Raw genomic sequence first — 16,695 nt, 5'->3', positions numbered from 1 at the left:
GGGGCACTTATGACAGCAGTAAATGGTGCAGTGCAAAAGGACTGGTAGCCACGATCATCTTATTACCAATTTATGGTATGGTAGATGGTATAATATGGCTGATAACCATCTCTGCTGTCATGCAAAAGCAAAAGCATGCTGCTGTGTAGCGCTGCTGAATCGCCTCTGTGAGCGGCATCTAGTACACATACGGTGACAGTCACAAAAGGCAAAACAGGCTCCATGATTGCCATGCTATGGCATCTGCCAGGGCAATCCAGGGAAAAAAGGCGCGAAATGCTTGTCTGCCGTTGCTTTCCCAGAGGAAGGAGTGACTGACGACATTTACCCAGAACCACCCGCGACAATGATTTTTGCCCCATCAGGCACTGGGATCTCAACCCGGAAATTCCAAGGGGCGGGGGAGGCTGCGGGAACTATGGGATAGCTACGGAATAGCTACCCACAGTGCAACGCTCCAGAAATCGACGCTAGCCTCGGACCGTGGACGCACACCACCGATTTAATGTGTTTAGTGTGGCCGCGCACACTCGATTTTATACAATCTGTTTTGCTAAACCGGTTTATGTAAATTCGGAATAATCCCGTAGTGTAGACGTACCCTGAGTGATGGTGTGAGCTCCTGTCCGCTGGGAACGAGACTGTGAGCCTGGGCTGAGATTGGTGGGGAGTGAAAGGCCCCAGCTGCCCTCACAGCCCCCCTGAACCAGGTGGTTTCCCCCTGTAGTGCAATAACAGCGATGCTCAGGCTTGGTGACACTCCCAGTGCCCCAGCGGGCAGGGCGAGGGCCTGCCCAAGGAGCAATGGGCACAATCTACAGCAAGGGAGGTTGAGGCTGGAGATGAGGAAACACTTTCTAATTCTCAGGGCAGTGAAGCTCTGGACCTAGCTCCAAGGGAGGTTGTGGGATTCCCATCACTGGAGGTTTGTAAGAACAGGCTGGATAAAGCCCAGCTGGGGATGGTCTAGGCCAGGGGTAGGCAACCTATGGCACGTGTGCCAAAGGCAGCACACAAGCTGATTTTCAGTGGCACTCACACTATCCAGGTCCTGGCCACCAGTTCGGGGGGCTCTGCATTTTAATTTAATTTTAAATGAAGCTTCTTAAACATTTTAAAAACCTTATTTACTTTACATACAACAATAGTTTAGTTAAATATTATAGACTTAGAGAAAGTGACCTTCTAAAAACATTAAAATGTATGACTGGCACACGACACCTTAAATTAGACTGAGTAAATGAAGACTCGGCACAGCACTGCTGAAAGGTTGCCAACCCCTGGTCCAGGCCCTGCCCCAGTGCGGGGTGGCTGAACTAGGTGACCTCTCAAGTCTAGGTTACAGTTGTTCTGGGGCTGGGCCAGGGCCCTGGGGGTTTTAAGTGAGTCTGCCCAGGACATTACAAGCCCCGGGTGTGTGGGTGGCTGTAGCAGGGGAGCTGTGGGGTGTCGGTGCCTTCACAGAGGGAGCTCTGGGTCCAGAGTGCCTGGGAGTTGCAGGGATGGGGCATCTTGGGAGCAGTGAGTGAGATGGGGAGCTCGGAGCCAGCAGGATCCATTCACCACAGTGCAGGTACTGGCTGTTGGGCGTTGGGGGGCACTGCCGGGGGAAGCAGAGTGGGTCTGGCACCATGTCTTGCTTTGTGAGAATAGTAACTGAGGCAGCCCAGGAACAGAAGCCAGTGGGGGCTGGTGCCCAGGGCCAGTGCAAGGATGTTTTGCGCCCTAGGCGAAACTTCCACCTTGTGCCCTCCCCTGTCCCCGAGCCCCTGCCCAGAGGCTCCCCCCCTCTGCCCTGAGGCACCCCCCCCGCGTCAACTCCCCCCTTTCCACCCTGAGGCACCCCCCCACCCCAGCTCACCCCTGCCCCGGCGCCTAAGCTGATTGGCACCACAAGCCTGGGAGGCGGGAGAAGTGAAGCAGCCACAGCGTGCTCGGGGAGGAGGCGGGGCAGGGGTGAGCTGAGGTGTGCCGCCCCCACCCCCCGTACTTGCTGCAGGTGGCCCTCCCCGTGCTCCCCTCCCTCCGCTCTGTTACCGAAATATCTGATTCATTTAGCTGAGAGCCAATAACAGCCTGACAGGGATAAGGAAAGATTGCTTTATTTTGCAGAAAAAAGGAGAGTTCTGTACTCAGGTACAAAGAACTCTGCTGCATACAAATTTTACAAATTTGTTATATACTTTTAGACAAAGACTATGCCGTGTTAATACTTTATTGGTGGTTGCCAGACCCCGTGAAACTGTTATTTGGTCAGTGAAAACCGGTTTGGAGCCAGCTTTTTTTGCTTTAAGGCAGAGGAGAAAAGACAGTTCAAAAGTTCAGGTTACTGTGTACGTGAGGCTTCTGCTTTTTCCTAGTGGCTGCCTGCTAGTTATTAAGGGAGGTCACCAGTAACTTTTACAGCCCCCCCTTCGGGCCTGACAAGCCCAAATTGTCAGGCCCGTTACACAATTTGCGATTAAGCTGGAGGGATAGATACTGGGTTTGTTTGGTTTTTTTACGGATAGCAGAGCTTCTGGTTATAGCATTACACAAATATTTATACTTTTGTATTAGACAATAAGAAGAAACAGCTGCATTTTGTTTATACATAGGTTATTATGATATTTTTTTGAGAGATTCCAGTTTATTTACATATTATTTATATAAGGTTAAAACAACTTTTTATACAGTTTTTTTTGCTTGCTTTATATAATTTTTGCTTTTATAAATTTTGCATTATTAGGGTTACAGCTAGCTTAACTTTGGCTAACAGAGACTGTTATGCATTAAGATTTTTTATAAATTTTTGTTAGTTTTTTTGTATTTTTATATTTTTTTTGTACTTTTAGTACAACAAATATTTTTAAACTTTTATTTGCATTAAGCTATGGATTTTAGATTTTATATTAGATGTTTTAATTTTAGGGGTTTTGATTGGCTGTAATGACAATGCATGATTAGCATGGACATGAAAGGTATTACTTTTAGTACATTTTTACAACAACAACAATAATATAATTTTAAGCTAACTAATAGCAATATAAGCAATAACATTTTTATAGCGATAATATGATGGGGTTGTTGTACAGTTTTAGTTATAAAGCATAATACATTATACTTAGTACAAAAAATAGACACTTTATAAGCTGTATGAAAGGCAATTTTTAGCTTGATATATATATTTTGAAGCATATGAATTTGCTTTTGTATTTTAGAGATTTTTTCAACTTTTGGTAACAATGAAAGCAAATCTTGAAATCGATTAGGTACTAAGCTGGTTTAATTAAAGGGCATTTGGAATTTAAGGCTACTTGCAAAATTTTATTTGTAGGCCAATAAACAATATGATTGCCTGCAATGGTAATGAGATTAAAATGTATATTTTGCATTGTGGTGGTTTTAACATACACACAGCTATTATTAGCTTGAAAAAAGTAGGTGTCCTGTCAGCATAGTTTTTTGTTTTTTACTTTATTAGATAACGCAGTTATGAACAGTGACAACTTCTCCTGGCTTCAGTTACGGATACACTGAAGCTGTACGGGTTTTAACAACTAAAAAGTTTATTGACTTCCTATTCCTATTCAAAATGTCAGGTGTTATTTTAGGGGCACTGACTATAAATTAGTTAGGTATACCAGGTGTTTAAATTTTTTAGATGTTACGGTGAATAATTTAGTCCCACATGCATCTTCCCCATGGACCCGGTAGGATTCGTTATGTGGGAGCCCACACCCCCTAACCGGTCCAAATGCTTGGAAGGAGCACTGTGAATGTTTACACTTTTACCCAGAAAGTGTCCAAATATGTCTCCATGACCACAGATCAGATGGTACTTCTGATGTGTTTGGAAGGGCAGTGGGCCAAGCCTGGTGCTTAAGATTATTTCGAATGGCCATTAGCTGGTCATTCAGGAAATCCTGAATTCCTGAACAAGCTAGATTCTACTGCAATGCCTTCCCAGCTTTAGCGATATTTAATACCATCTCTGTCAGTAACTTCTGGATTATAGAACTAAGGGTGGAAATGACATGTAACTTACCAACTTTAGCCTGTACTTGGGATAGCTGAGCTCCAGAAATAAGGCTAGTGGCCTTTTCTAGTTGACCCAATTTCTTATTATGTTCTTGGCTTTTAAGAATATTCCAAATGGCTGCTGCACTATTGGCCCCATCCCATAGGGATTTAATTAGGTCCCTCTTCTTCCAGAGAAAATAACCCAGGCCCTTTGTTGTGCTAATTTAATGGCAGCCCCTTGTGAGCAATTTGGGTATGTAGAGGTGATTTGGAAACTGGATAAGGGCAATGTACATTTGGTAGTTTTTAGTGTCGTATTAATTACAGTTTATTGATATTTTAATATATTTTTTTTGGTGTAGGGCTATACCACATTTGTTGGTTGTATACTTTTATATATTTTCTGAAGGCATTAATGTTAATAGCATAAGAGGGAATGTATTGCAATAAGGTACAGGTTACATTATTAGTTACTGGAATGGTTTTAATACAGGTAAAATTTTTAGTGGCAGAACAAACTTTTTGGGTATTTGTTTGATTATTTACTAATTGGGTAACCAAATAACAATAAGAGCTTTTTTTATGTAATACAGTACAAATTTTAGGAATAGTCATTATATTTATTTTATTATGGAATTTATTAATTTTAATTACAGATTTTTTGGGTTTATTTGTAGTGATATCATATACTTCTATTTTTACTGATCCATTTATTCTTTACTTAATTGTTTACTTATATGGGATATTTTGAACTTTAAACATTTTTTTAAAACAATTTTTAAATAAATTACTAAAGTGTGAGGGCCTTGGCCATTGGTTTTATTAAATATATGGCATTGTTTGTATTTGGATGTATTACACAGGTAATAGTGTAATTGAGAAGATGGCAGAGGCAGTGGCAACAAAGTGCCTTTGGTATTTGTTATTTAAAATTTAATTAGGGAGAGCAATATATGTTGAAGGATTTATTTAAAACACAGGGCGCAGCCTGTAGAATAAACTTTAAAATTTAATTAATACCACATTTTTAAGCATGGGTCCCACAAATTTTTTTTTGTCAGTTTATAATTTTTTGTTTTTTTACTAGGATTAGTTTTTAATGTTTTTTTAGTTAGGAATTTCTGGACTTTGGCAATTTTAGTGGAGTGAGTTTTGTTTTTTTTTGAAACAGTTGTGGTTTAGCATTTTATAGGGGAGAGGTTACCAGCACATTACCCTGTAATGGTTTTGATTTTTTTAGAAAAATTCAAAGGCACAGTAGGTTTGTTAGTGGACAAGGGAGAGGTTACTAGCACTTCACCTTGTCCTTTTTTTTGCTGTCCAGAAGGCACAGTAGAGCTAGAAGGAGGAATAGGCTAATTATCAGTAGGAGAATCCTCCCGAGGTGGAGGGGTCTTTTTGCAGTGAGAATTATGGGTCCAAGCAGTCAGTCTTTGGCACTTCACAGTGGTGTTGGTAGTCAGCAGGACTTAATAAGGGCCTTTCCAGCATGGAGCCAAAGCAGTCTTTCATTGGTGGACCTTTACATAGATCCAGTCTCCTGGTTCCAAGTAGTGGCAGGGCTGCTAGGGTCTTTGGGTAGCGCTTCTTTACATGTGAGAAAAGAAACCTAACACATTTCATTAGTGCCTGGCAGTGTTTTGCAGATTTTATAGCTGCTTGGGCACATTTAAGCCCCCCCCTTTTTTTGGTTGTCAGCCAACTTTTAGCTATGAGCGGTGTCCTTGAATGGGGCCAGTGTCTTATCTTTAGCCTGAGCTTGCTAGCTATTTTTTTTAGTTAATTTATTTTGTTTTTTGTTTGTTCGTTTGTTTTTTGGCTTTTTTAACTTACAAAGGAAACTTTTATTTTTTACTTATACACCTTTTTTTAACTATAAACATTTTTATTATACAGTACATTAGTTTTATTATTTAATGTATGCTACATATACTTTTTTATTAAAATAACTTATTACAGAGCTTTGGAGCAACAAGCCAGGACAAGCACACTCACTTTGAGGAATTTACTTAATACAACCTCTGGTGTCCAATAGCTTTTTACCCTCCCCGGCCCTCTGGCTAGAAATCTGAGGTAGCCAGAAGGATTCCATGTACAATATGGGGAGTGTGGTTAACTTTTTATGTCCTTGCTTCCAAAGACTGTTGGAGTGCACATTTTAATAACAATTTTTTTAATTAAAAGATTTGGCCAATGAAGTTTTTTTTTCTTTTAGTTTTAAGGAAATGTATTAGACTTTAGTATATTACATTTTCCTGTTTTATTTAAACACTTTGTATTTTAAGTTGAATAAAACAAATATTTGCATTTTAATGTAACTTTTTTGTTTGATTTTAAATTAGACTATTTTATGAAAATATTAAATACAACAATTTTGGCCACGAGACAAACACCACAATACAGGACATAGAACACAAAACATAATTCCTATTGTGCCAGTAAATGCATGGTACGTTAAATGCTGTTCAGCTGGCATCAGTTTTCTCTGATTATTTGAAAGACAAAAAACAGATGTCTATGCCTTTTGGGCAGTCAATCATTGCTTAAAATATACAAATACCCTTGTTGATTTCAAGCAAAACAGAGGAATTACCCTATATTTTCTTGTATTTGTTTTATAGGCAGCCCAGGTTTCAGTGGCTTCTACCTTATTAGTTAGATAATTTGCATTACTACAGATGCTTTCTGGCTTTCTTCTGGATCCAAAGCTATCCACAGCTGTCTTGATCTAGGGGAATACTGAAAAAGGCATTACACAAATTTATTATTGAATAACAAACGGTACCTGCTGGAATGGCAGTCAGGATTGTGTGAGGGTTTTCTTTGAGACCCACCCATCTGTCTTTTGACACTCAGACAGAGAATTAAACAGAGAGCAGAGGGAATTATGGTCTAATTCAGGATTTTTTACTTTTACTGACACTGACTGCTACAGGGGACGGGACAGAAGGATCCCAATTCGACCTCAGAGCTTCCTTGCACGCTATGGCTTCCACCCTGAGGAATTACGAACGAGAGGCTTAGTTCCGCCCACACATGTAACGCTAAAATGTATAAAGCAGAAAAACATTAATTGGTTAACCAGAACAGAACAGAACCAGAACCAGATAGTGTTTTTTTATTCTATTAGGGCTCACCTTATCAGAGCACGAACCCCAGGGGCCGCGGTGAAGTGAGGAAGAGGGGCTAAACACCCCGATGGCGCCGCTCCTTGTTCGCCACAGCCGTCCAGAGTCCGATGTCCGAGCTAGGAGAGTCCTGTCTGGGGTCACCAGAAACTGTTACTGAAATATCGGGTTCGTCTAGCTGAGAGCCAATAACAGCCTGACAGGGATAAGGAAAGATTGCTTTATTCTGCAGAAAAAAGGAGAGTTCTGTACTCAGGTACAAAGAACTCTGCTGCATACAAATTTTTCATATACTTTTAAACAAAGACTATGCCATGTTAACACTTTATTGGTGGTTGCCAGACCCCGTGAAACCGTTATTTGGTCAGTGAAAACCGGTTTGGAGCCAGCTTTTTTTGTTTTAAGGCAGAGGAGAAAAGACAGTTCAAAAGTTCAGGTTACTGTGTACGTGAGGCTTCTGCTTTTTCCTAGTGGCTGCCTGCTAGTTATTAAGGGAGGTCACCAGTAACTTTTACAGCTCACTCCACCTAAATGCCAGCAGCATCCGCGGTGCCCAAAGATCCGGCCGCCGCAGTTGCTGACGAAGAAAATGGCACCCCCCCAAATCCTAGCACCCTAGGTGACCACCTAGGTCGCCTAAATGGTTGCACCGGCCCTGCTGGTGCCCTCTCCCAAGTGTGGGATGGGGACACAGTGCTCTGGGTGGGGGACTAGGTTGTGTATGTGGAGCAGGTAGATGTCCTAGTTTTGTGAACCTGAGAGGTGGCAGCCCTATAAGGATCCCCTAACAGTGTTGGTGAAACTGCCCTGGATGCCCCCCTCTCCACAGCTCTATGCAGTAGGATACCCCAGAGTGCATGGACCCCCAGCCAGTTGTGTTGCAAAGTCTGTGCATGTCCCCTGGGCTCTCTGATCCCTGCTGGAGCAGCCCAGAGTCTCCCAGCATGCACCAGGGCGCGCACACTGTGAGGCTGCATGCTGGGAGCAAACACACACACAGAGCTCAGCCACCGCTGTGAGGCAGAATAGCTGCCAGGTGGCCATAGTTTGTTGTAACTGGGTCAGGGTAGTGTCACAAGCTGGTTACATCTGCCCTTCAGTGGGGACAGGGCCTTCCTCCCCCCAAAGCCATGGAGACACTGAACAGCTCCTGTCTGGGCATGTTATGTTAGAAGGAAATTGTGGGCTAAAGCCTGGTCTGAGCCTGCTTCTGGGAGGCGAGAGCTGAGCAGTTGAGTGCAAATTGTGGACAAATAAGAACAGCAGCTCTGGAAAGATGGAGGGCTGGCTCCAGGTTTTTTGCTGCCCCAAGCAGAAAAAAAAAAGCAGGAACGCCACCCCTTGAGAAGAGCCACCCCAAGCACATGCTTGGAATGCTGGTCCCTAGGGCTGACCCTGGAAAGGTGACACCAAGGGGCAGCATTCCCTCACCAATCAGCCCTTCCCAAAGGGGACATGTCCCTGCTCTGGAATAAACCTGGGGTGTCTCCTGCCCCTTTCCATCCACCCCAATGACATTGCTGTTTCCAGCCTATTGAATGTCATAGGAAAATGCTCTGTGCAGGGAAAAGAGCAGAGAGCTCCCGGGGGAGGTGGGTCTCACCATGGATAAAATATCAGTGGTATGTACAGTACCTGCGTAGATCTGGGCATGTCTCCACCCTGTAGCCAAACACAAACAGAGGGATGAGAACTCCCCTGAACACCAACACACTGAGCAGGAGACAATGTCACACAGGCTGATACTGGGGGGAATGGACCTTACTGAGCTCAGCCTGGAGTTTGTCTGAAAATAAAACAGATAAATGAGTCAATATCACATTATCTTGCAGATGGGAAGTGAGTCAAAAAGACCTTAATGCAGGGACATTACAATCCTTAGACTCAGCTTGGAGGCTACATCAACAACCAGACACCTGAACCCCTGAGAAACAAAAGAATCAGCAAGGGGACAAATACTGTAACCCCCCGTGGCCATGGGCAAGGGGTTGTTAGAGCCAAAACAGGGATCCTTCAGCAAATGGAAAATATTAACCCTGTGAAGCCAAGAAAAAGGAGCACACCGTATATCAGGTGAAGTGCATGATGGGAATTAGGAGGCTAAAATGGAATTAGAAGAGTGACCAGGCAGAGATATAAACCAAATACCAGGGAATTATTTCAGTCCATCAGAATCAGAAAGCCTGTGAGAGAAATGAAGGATGCCTTGGATCAGCAGGGGAAAGGAAGCAATTGAGGATGGTAAGGACAATACTGAGAGACAATATCTGATTTCTTTGCATCAGTTTTCAGCAGGGTGTTGGGGCTGCTCTGTTCATGAAATAAAGATAATGGATTGGGGTGTGAAGAGGAGAGATTGGAACAAACTGGTAAGTTAAAGAAACAGCAGCCACCAAGACCAGATGGCAAATGCCCGAGAGTTCTGAAATGACCTAAGAGTGATATGGCTGAGCTGCTAACAGTAATCTACCTCTCATTAAAATCAGTTACTCTTCTGGAGAATCAGAGGGCTGGGAATGTTGTACCCAGCTTTAACAATTTGATAGAGGTAATCCTGAGAATTACAGCCCGGTGAGCTTTATGCAGGGCCTGGTAAACAATAACTAACAGAGAACTGTGCGGTCATGCTATGCTGAGTTCTAACCAGCCCAGCTTCTGCAAAGGAAAATGGGGTCTCCCTAAATCTGTCAGAATTCTTTGAGCATGTCAATAAAACAGTGGACAAAGGAGAACCCACTGACACAGTTTATGTGTTTGCGGTATAAGTGTAGCTTGGCTGGTCCCAGGATATTAGAGAGACAAGGTAGATGAGCTAAAAGTTCCTGTGGAATTTCACAAGCCTTTGACAAAGTTCCTTACAAAAGGTTATAAGAAAATTGAGTCATCATGGTATGAGAAGTAAGATTGTCATGGATCAGAGATTGGGGCTTCTGTCACAGACAGGATCTCAGACTAGTCAGACTCTGGTCTGATTTGCTTTGGTGACTCCTGTGTTCTCAAAAGCTTCTGTTTTGGAGTCTGAGTCAGGAAACCACTGTGCATGTGCTGAACAGGGATGGATTCACTCATGGGCTTATAGAATCATGGAATCATAGGACTGGAAGGGACCTCGAGAGGTCATCTAGTCCAGTCCCCTGCACTCATGGCAGGACCAGCACCATCTAGACCATCCCTGACCGGCAGGACCGCCCAGAGGATTCAGGGGACATGGGGCAAAGCAATTTCGGGGGCCCCTTCCATAAAAAAATGGCAATACTATACAATACTATATTCTCATGGGGGCCCCTGCGGGGCCCGGCACAAATTGACCCATTTGCTCCACACCCACGGGCGCCCCTGGGAAAAATAAACCTTCTGCATCTCAGCACAAACCCAGGTTTTGAGAAAACTTCTTTACAAGGTATCACTGGTTCTCAGCATCAGCTAGTGCTAAAAGGCACTAAAGCTCATTAAAAGGGTTGGACAAATATTTTCCGTCAAAACTTTTTCTGGATCAAAAACTAGGGGTTTTTAAAAAGCAGAAAAAAATCATGGACAACGTCTGCTTTCCTTGAAAATTTGTTGTGGGTTTTTAATTGAAAAGCTGAAATTAGTCTGCAAAAACCTGAATATGGTTTGGGGTTTCAGAAGTGTGTGGTCAAATATTTGCTGCTTGTTTGATTTTTTTTTAATAAACTCTTTGATTGTTTAAAGAAACAATAAAAAAATTCTGCTTAAAAAAATTCCAAAACTTTTGAACCACCTCAGCTTGTGACCAAACGCCTGAGCCCATCCAGGCAGAGATTTTTCCAGGTTTCTGATACTCTGCTGGCTTCCTTGACTCATATCTGTCTCCATAACTTTGGGTTCATTTAGGTTAGAACATAAGAACAGCCATACTGGGTCAAACCAAAGGTCCATCCAGCCCAGTATCCTGTCTACCGACAGTGGCCAGTGCCAAGTGCCCCAGAGGGAGTGAACCTAACAGGTAATGATCAAGTGATCTCTCTCCTGCCATCCATCTCAACCAGGGCCGGCTCTAACATTTTTGCTGCCCCAAGCAAAAAAAAAAGAGCGCCGCCCTGCCCCCGCGAGCGCCGCCCTGCCCCCCCGAAGCATTGCGTCGCACTGCCCAAGTCCCCGCCCCCCAGCGTCACGTCACCCAAGTCCCCGCCCCCCCCGAGCGTTGTGTGGAGCCGCCCAAGTCCCTGCCCCCCCAAGTGCCACGTTGCACCGCACAAGTCCCTGCCCCCCCAGCGCCGCGTCGCGCTGCCCAAGCCCCTGCCCCCCGAAGCGCTGCCCAAGTCCCCTCCCCCCCCCAGCATCGCGTTGCACTGCCCAAGTCCCCACCCCCCCCAGCATTGCGTGGCCACACCAAAAATAACAAAAACAAACCCCCATTGCCGCCCCCTCCCAAGGTGCCGCCCCAAGCACATGCTTGGTAGGCTGGTGCCTGGAGCCGGCCCTGGTGGACGGAGCTGAGCTCAGCCTGGAGCTCGCAGCCCCGCACCCTTACCATGTGGTTCTGAGTGGGGCGAAGCTCAGGGCCGGCTGGAGCCACACTGCACCGCTGTCCAGGGATGCTCCTGGATGCGCTGAGGCTCCGGGAAAGGGGCGGAGGCGGGGTTGGGTCCGGCTGGGGCCGGGGAGGGAGCCTCGGCCGTTCTTGTGGGGGCTCCTGCGGAGCCCAGGCAGCCCTGCTGACAGGTGTTTATCTAACCTGCTCTTAAAAATCTCCAATGATGGAGATTCCACAACCTACCTAGGCAATTTATTCCAGTGCTTAACCACCCTGACAGTTAGGAAGCTTTTCCTAATATCCAACCTAAACCTCTGACCTTGTAACTGACAATGGGGCATCGTCATTGAATGGGAGAGCTGTTAACGAGGAGTCACAGGGATTGGCTGTAGCCCCCTCACTATTCAACTTTGTAATTAATGATCTGGAAGTAAATATAAAATCACTGCTGATAAATTCTGTGGCTAACACAGCTGGCTGGGAGTGGTGGTAAATAATGCTAGTGACAGGGCAGTTGCACAGAGCAGCCCGGATGGATTGGTAAACTGGGATTAGTAAAACAAATGCATTTTAATACAGCCAACAGCAAGGCCCTATAGCTAGGAAGGAAGACTGGTGGCCACAGTTCCCTGTGCTCTAGGGGTGGCCTGGAAAGCAGTGACTATGAAAAGGATTTAGGTCATAAAGGACAAACAGCTGAACCTGAACTCCCATTCCTAATGTGATTCTTGGATGTAGAAATAGGGGAGCAGCCTTGGCTTCTTTGTGTATGTAATTAAATCACCTATTCATTTCTGTAAGTAACTTGTTTGGGGGCTTTTCCCAGGCCACGGCTTCTGCTTTATTGTTGTTTGTTTGTTTGTTTTTTAATTTCCCACGTGATTGGCTCCTGGTTGTGCAATCTGCTTTAAAAAAAAAAAGGTTGAAAAGGCTGCTTCCTTCCTCTGCTCAGGAGAATGAAACTAACCTGCAGGGGCTGGTAGTGGGGGAGCAGCAGGGGTGAGCAGGGCAGAGCCTGGGAGGGGAGGACAAGGAGTGGAGCCAGTGAAGGGGATGGCAATGGGTGTGAGGCATCCAGGGTGGTGAGGAGGAGGAGTTGGGTGGCAATGATCAGAACAGAATTGCAGGGCAAGACTAGAGTCAGAATGGCCAGATGCTCTCTCCAGGCACCAACCTTGGCTCTGGTTCATTTCATCAGGCCCCACCAACTTGAATACATCTAACTTACTTACATATTCCGTAAGCTGTTCCTTCCCTATTTTGGGTGGAGCTCCTTTCCCGTTGCTGCTAATATTAATTGTGTTGAGTATCTGGTCACAATTAAACTTTTTAGTGAAGACTGAAGTAAAATAGGCATTAAACACCCCAGTGTCCGTGACCGGGACTTGGGCAACCAGGCCTAGGGGTCAGTAACCAGAGCTAGGAGCCAACACTGGAGCCAGAGCTGATGTCAGGAACCTGAGTCAAGGTCAGAACTGGGTTAGCTGGAATGAGGCAAATCAGGGGCAAGGCTAGAACAAGGCAGGTGCTATCCCAGCAGCACCTGATGCTTTGAGCAGCCTTTAAGTGCATCTGCTGCTGGGCTTAAGAGCTGCTCTGCTGACTCTCCCAACCAATCAGGTGCTGTAGCCAGTCAAGCAGTCTCACTGCTTCCAGCTGTTGTCCCCAGGGCACCGGCCCCTCCACTCTCCAGGGACTCTGGGGCTCCACTGCTGGCCCCCGGCCCACCAGGACTCCGCTTCCCAGGGGCTCAGCTCCCAGCCGCTGGCCCCCTGCTCCTCCGGCCGCTGCCAGCTCCACTCTTCCCTGGTCCCACAACACTCCTGGCCCCAGCCCGTCAGTTTTTCCCCCTTGAGTGTTCCAGCCCCGGAGCACCCACTGGGTCACTGACTATGCCAGACCAGGGGTGTTGCTGGACTAGGGAGGTTCAACCTGTAGCATCAATTATTATTTTCTATGATTATTTATTATTACAACCATACACTGAGCAGCGCAATGACATCCATGCGCACAGAGTTAACCAAGGCGCGCTGACGAAAACAGGAGTAACCAAAACACTGCTTTAAAAAGGAGTTAAAAATAAATAACTAAAATAGAGTGAAGCTGCATTTACAGTGGCTTCTAGGAAACAGAGTAACTGTCAGGCCCTGGGAACAGCAGGTCAGAGCCACATCAAGTGACAATGAATTATTTTATGTAACAAAGACATATGGGGCAATGGGCTTTAACACCACAGCCCTGGGGGAGGGGTGCTGAGATGGGCCAACAAGGAACACCAGCCTCTCTGCCACATGGCCTATTTTGGCAACCACTGCAGATGGCCCACCCCATTGTGGTAACTTTTATCCCGTCTGCCTATTCGTTTCTTAAAGTTGCTTGTTTGGAGGCTTTTCAGGGCTGTGGCTTCTTCCTTTTTTTTTTTTTTTTTTTTGGGGTGGAATATCCTGCCAGAGCGCGTGATTGGCTCCCGGTTGCACAAGATGCTAAAAGAAGCTTTAAAAGGCTGCTTGTTGTTGATTTTTTCCTTTCACTTTCGGGTTTCCTGCAGGTGTGGCTGGTTGGGCTGCTGGCCGCCTGCAAAGGGCAGAGAGAACAGACACCCACCCAGCTGCGATGGCCTCTCCAGTTACAGCAGGGGACATAAAAGATGACGCTATTTGCTCCATCTGCCTGGGGTATCTGACAGAGCCGGTGACTATCGCGTGTGTGCACAACTTCTGCCAAGCCTGCATCAGCCAGTACTGTGCGGAAAAGGGAGTGGGGACACCCCTGACCTGTCCCCAGTGCAGAGCCCAGTTCCAGAAAAGGGAGTTCAAACCTAACACCCAGCTGAGCAACATTGTACAAAAGCTCAAACAACTGGGGTTAAAACCAGGACAAGGGCAAAAGGAGGATCTGTGTGAGAGACACGAGGAACGTCTCAAACTCTTCTGTGAGGAGGATGGAGAAACCATTTGCTGGGTGTGTGAGAAATCCCGGGCTCACCGCACTCACACTGTGGTTCCTGTGGAGGAGGCTGCCCAGGAGTACAAGGTAGGAAATGCTGTTGACTTTGCTTAATTAAACCCCTTAAGGACCCCAGGTTTATCCCCCATCAATCCCAGGACAATCTTTCACACCTGGCTGCCTAAGGTTAGGCACCTAAACGAAAGGGGCCTGGTTTTCAGGGGGGTGAGCACTGGGGGTTGTGGGTAATGGAAAAAGATCCAGACTTTTTTGCCCCAACACTGCAAGTGTCAATGTCTGATAGAGAGAACAGGGCTGATGGCTCTTTGTGCACCTGCAACCCGTCTGCCAGGTGGAGTGGGCAGCAAGAAGGGCTGGGTTCAATATACAACACAGAACCAGCTCGAGCCCCCACCCAGTGACCTGGGCAAACCACACCCCACCCTGCGCGCCTCTGAGAGGCAAAACTTCCTCTCTCTAAAGCACAGAGCCTGAGTGTAGAAAACACAGGTGCTGGCTTCCTCGTTTCCTCAGGGGTGCTCAAGCCCTGCTCTGCACAGGCCCCGCCCCCACTCCATCCCTTCCCCCAAGACCCCACCCCCACCCCACCTCTTCCTGCCCTATTCTGCCCCCTCACCCGAGCACACCCTGCCCTCGCTCTGCCTCTTCCCCCAATGCCTCCTGCACACTGCTGTGTAGCTGACCCACGGTGGGCAGGGGGCACTGGGAGCAAGGGGGAGGAGCTGATCACAGGGCCGCTGGTGGGTGCTGAGCACCCACTCTTTTTTTCCCTTGGTTGCTTTAGCCTTGGAGCCCCCCCAGAGCTGGTGCCTATCGTAGAGAAGAAACTTTAAATGAGAGCTGGGAGGTCACCCTGCATTAATTAAGGAAAATGCTGCAAGCAGGATTCATGAACATAAAACCGTGAGCAAAACCCCCACCCCAGAGTGTGATGGGCAGTGTCTTCTGCCTCAGGTTTTTTAGTTCTACAACCAAAAGTTCCTTTAGCAAGTCCCTCACCACACCCCGCTCACTGTGGTTGCCCCAGGTGAGTGAAGACTCGGAGGTACACCTGGTGGAGGGGAGGAAGAAGGCACCTTGCTTGCTCCTCTGCATCACCTGTCAGTCACCACCCTGCCACATACCTAACTGGTCCACTCCACCGGCTGCCCCATCAGCTGTTACCTGCTTCTCTACTATAAGCTCTATACATTCAGTCTCTTGAGGTTCTACCCTGCTCTCAGGGTACGTCTACACTACGGGACTATTCCGAATTTGCATAAACCGGTTTTGTAAAACAGATTTTATAAAATCGAGTGCGCGCGGCCACACTAAACACATTAAATCGGTGGTGTGCGTCCATGGTCCGAGGCTAGCGTCGATTTCTGGAGCGTTGCACTGTGGGTAGCTATTCCCTAGCTATCCCATAGTTCCCGCAGCCTCCCCCGCCCCTTGGAACTTCCGGGTTGAGATCCCAGTGCCTGATGGGGCAAAAATCATTGTCGCGGGTGGTTCTGGGTAAATGTCGTCAGTCACTCCTTCGTCTGGGAAAGCAACGGCAGACAAGCATTTCGCGCCTTTTTCCCCTGGATTGCCCTGGCAGATGCCATAGCATGGCAATCATGGAGCTTTTTTTGCCGTTTGTGACTCTCACCGTATGTGTACTAGATGCCGCTCACAGAGGCGATTCAGCAGCGCTACACAGAAGCATGCTTTTGCTTTTGCATGACAGCAGAGATGGTTACTAGCCATATTGCACCATCCAAACCCTTCCATAAATTGGAACTGAGGATGATCATGGCTACCAGTCCTTTTGTACCATTTGCTGCTAGTGCCCCTGGTCAATCAGCCAGGGGCGCAAAAGCCAAGAGTGGTTACTAGCCATATTGTACCTTCCATCATTTTGTACCATTGGCTGCTGTCATAAGTGCCCCTGGCCGATCAGCCAGGGGTGCAAAAGCAAAAATTGGGAATGACTCCCTGAGTCAATCCCTCCTTTTTGGTATAAAAAAATAGAATCAGTGCTGCCTAATATAGGCAAGTGTGCTAGAGAACCACCTGCTCTGTGTCAGAGCCCGCAGAAATTATTATCTGTATGCTATTCACAGGGGGTGCTCCTGT

General features: G+C 46.4%; 1 protein-coding gene across 1 annotated transcript in view; it reads left to right on the top strand.

Moving 5' to 3' along the window:
- The first annotated feature begins 1,476 nt into the window (after nucleotides 1-1,476).
- LOC123346486 (E3 ubiquitin-protein ligase TRIM39-like) overlaps nucleotides 1,477-16,695 on the top strand; it is a 48,562-nt gene continuing 33,343 nt past the window's right edge. Inside the window, exons 1-2 of the mRNA XM_044983914.1 lie at nucleotides 1,477-1,573; nucleotides 14,177-14,661. Of these exons, the coding sequence (XP_044839849.1) occupies nucleotides 1,531-1,573; nucleotides 14,177-14,661 (528 nt within the window). The 5' untranslated portion in view covers nucleotides 1,477-1,530. The remainder of the gene's footprint in view (nucleotides 1,574-14,176; nucleotides 14,662-16,695) is intronic.

Source organism: Mauremys mutica, chromosome 12 (assembly GCF_020497125.1).
Source record: "Mauremys mutica isolate MM-2020 ecotype Southern chromosome 12, ASM2049712v1, whole genome shotgun sequence".
In the NCBI taxonomy this organism is placed as follows: Eukaryota; Metazoa; Chordata; order Testudines; family Geoemydidae; genus Mauremys; species Mauremys mutica.
Note: the sequence above shows the minus strand (reverse complement) of the source record. Positions and strands in the feature narration are given on the sequence as shown.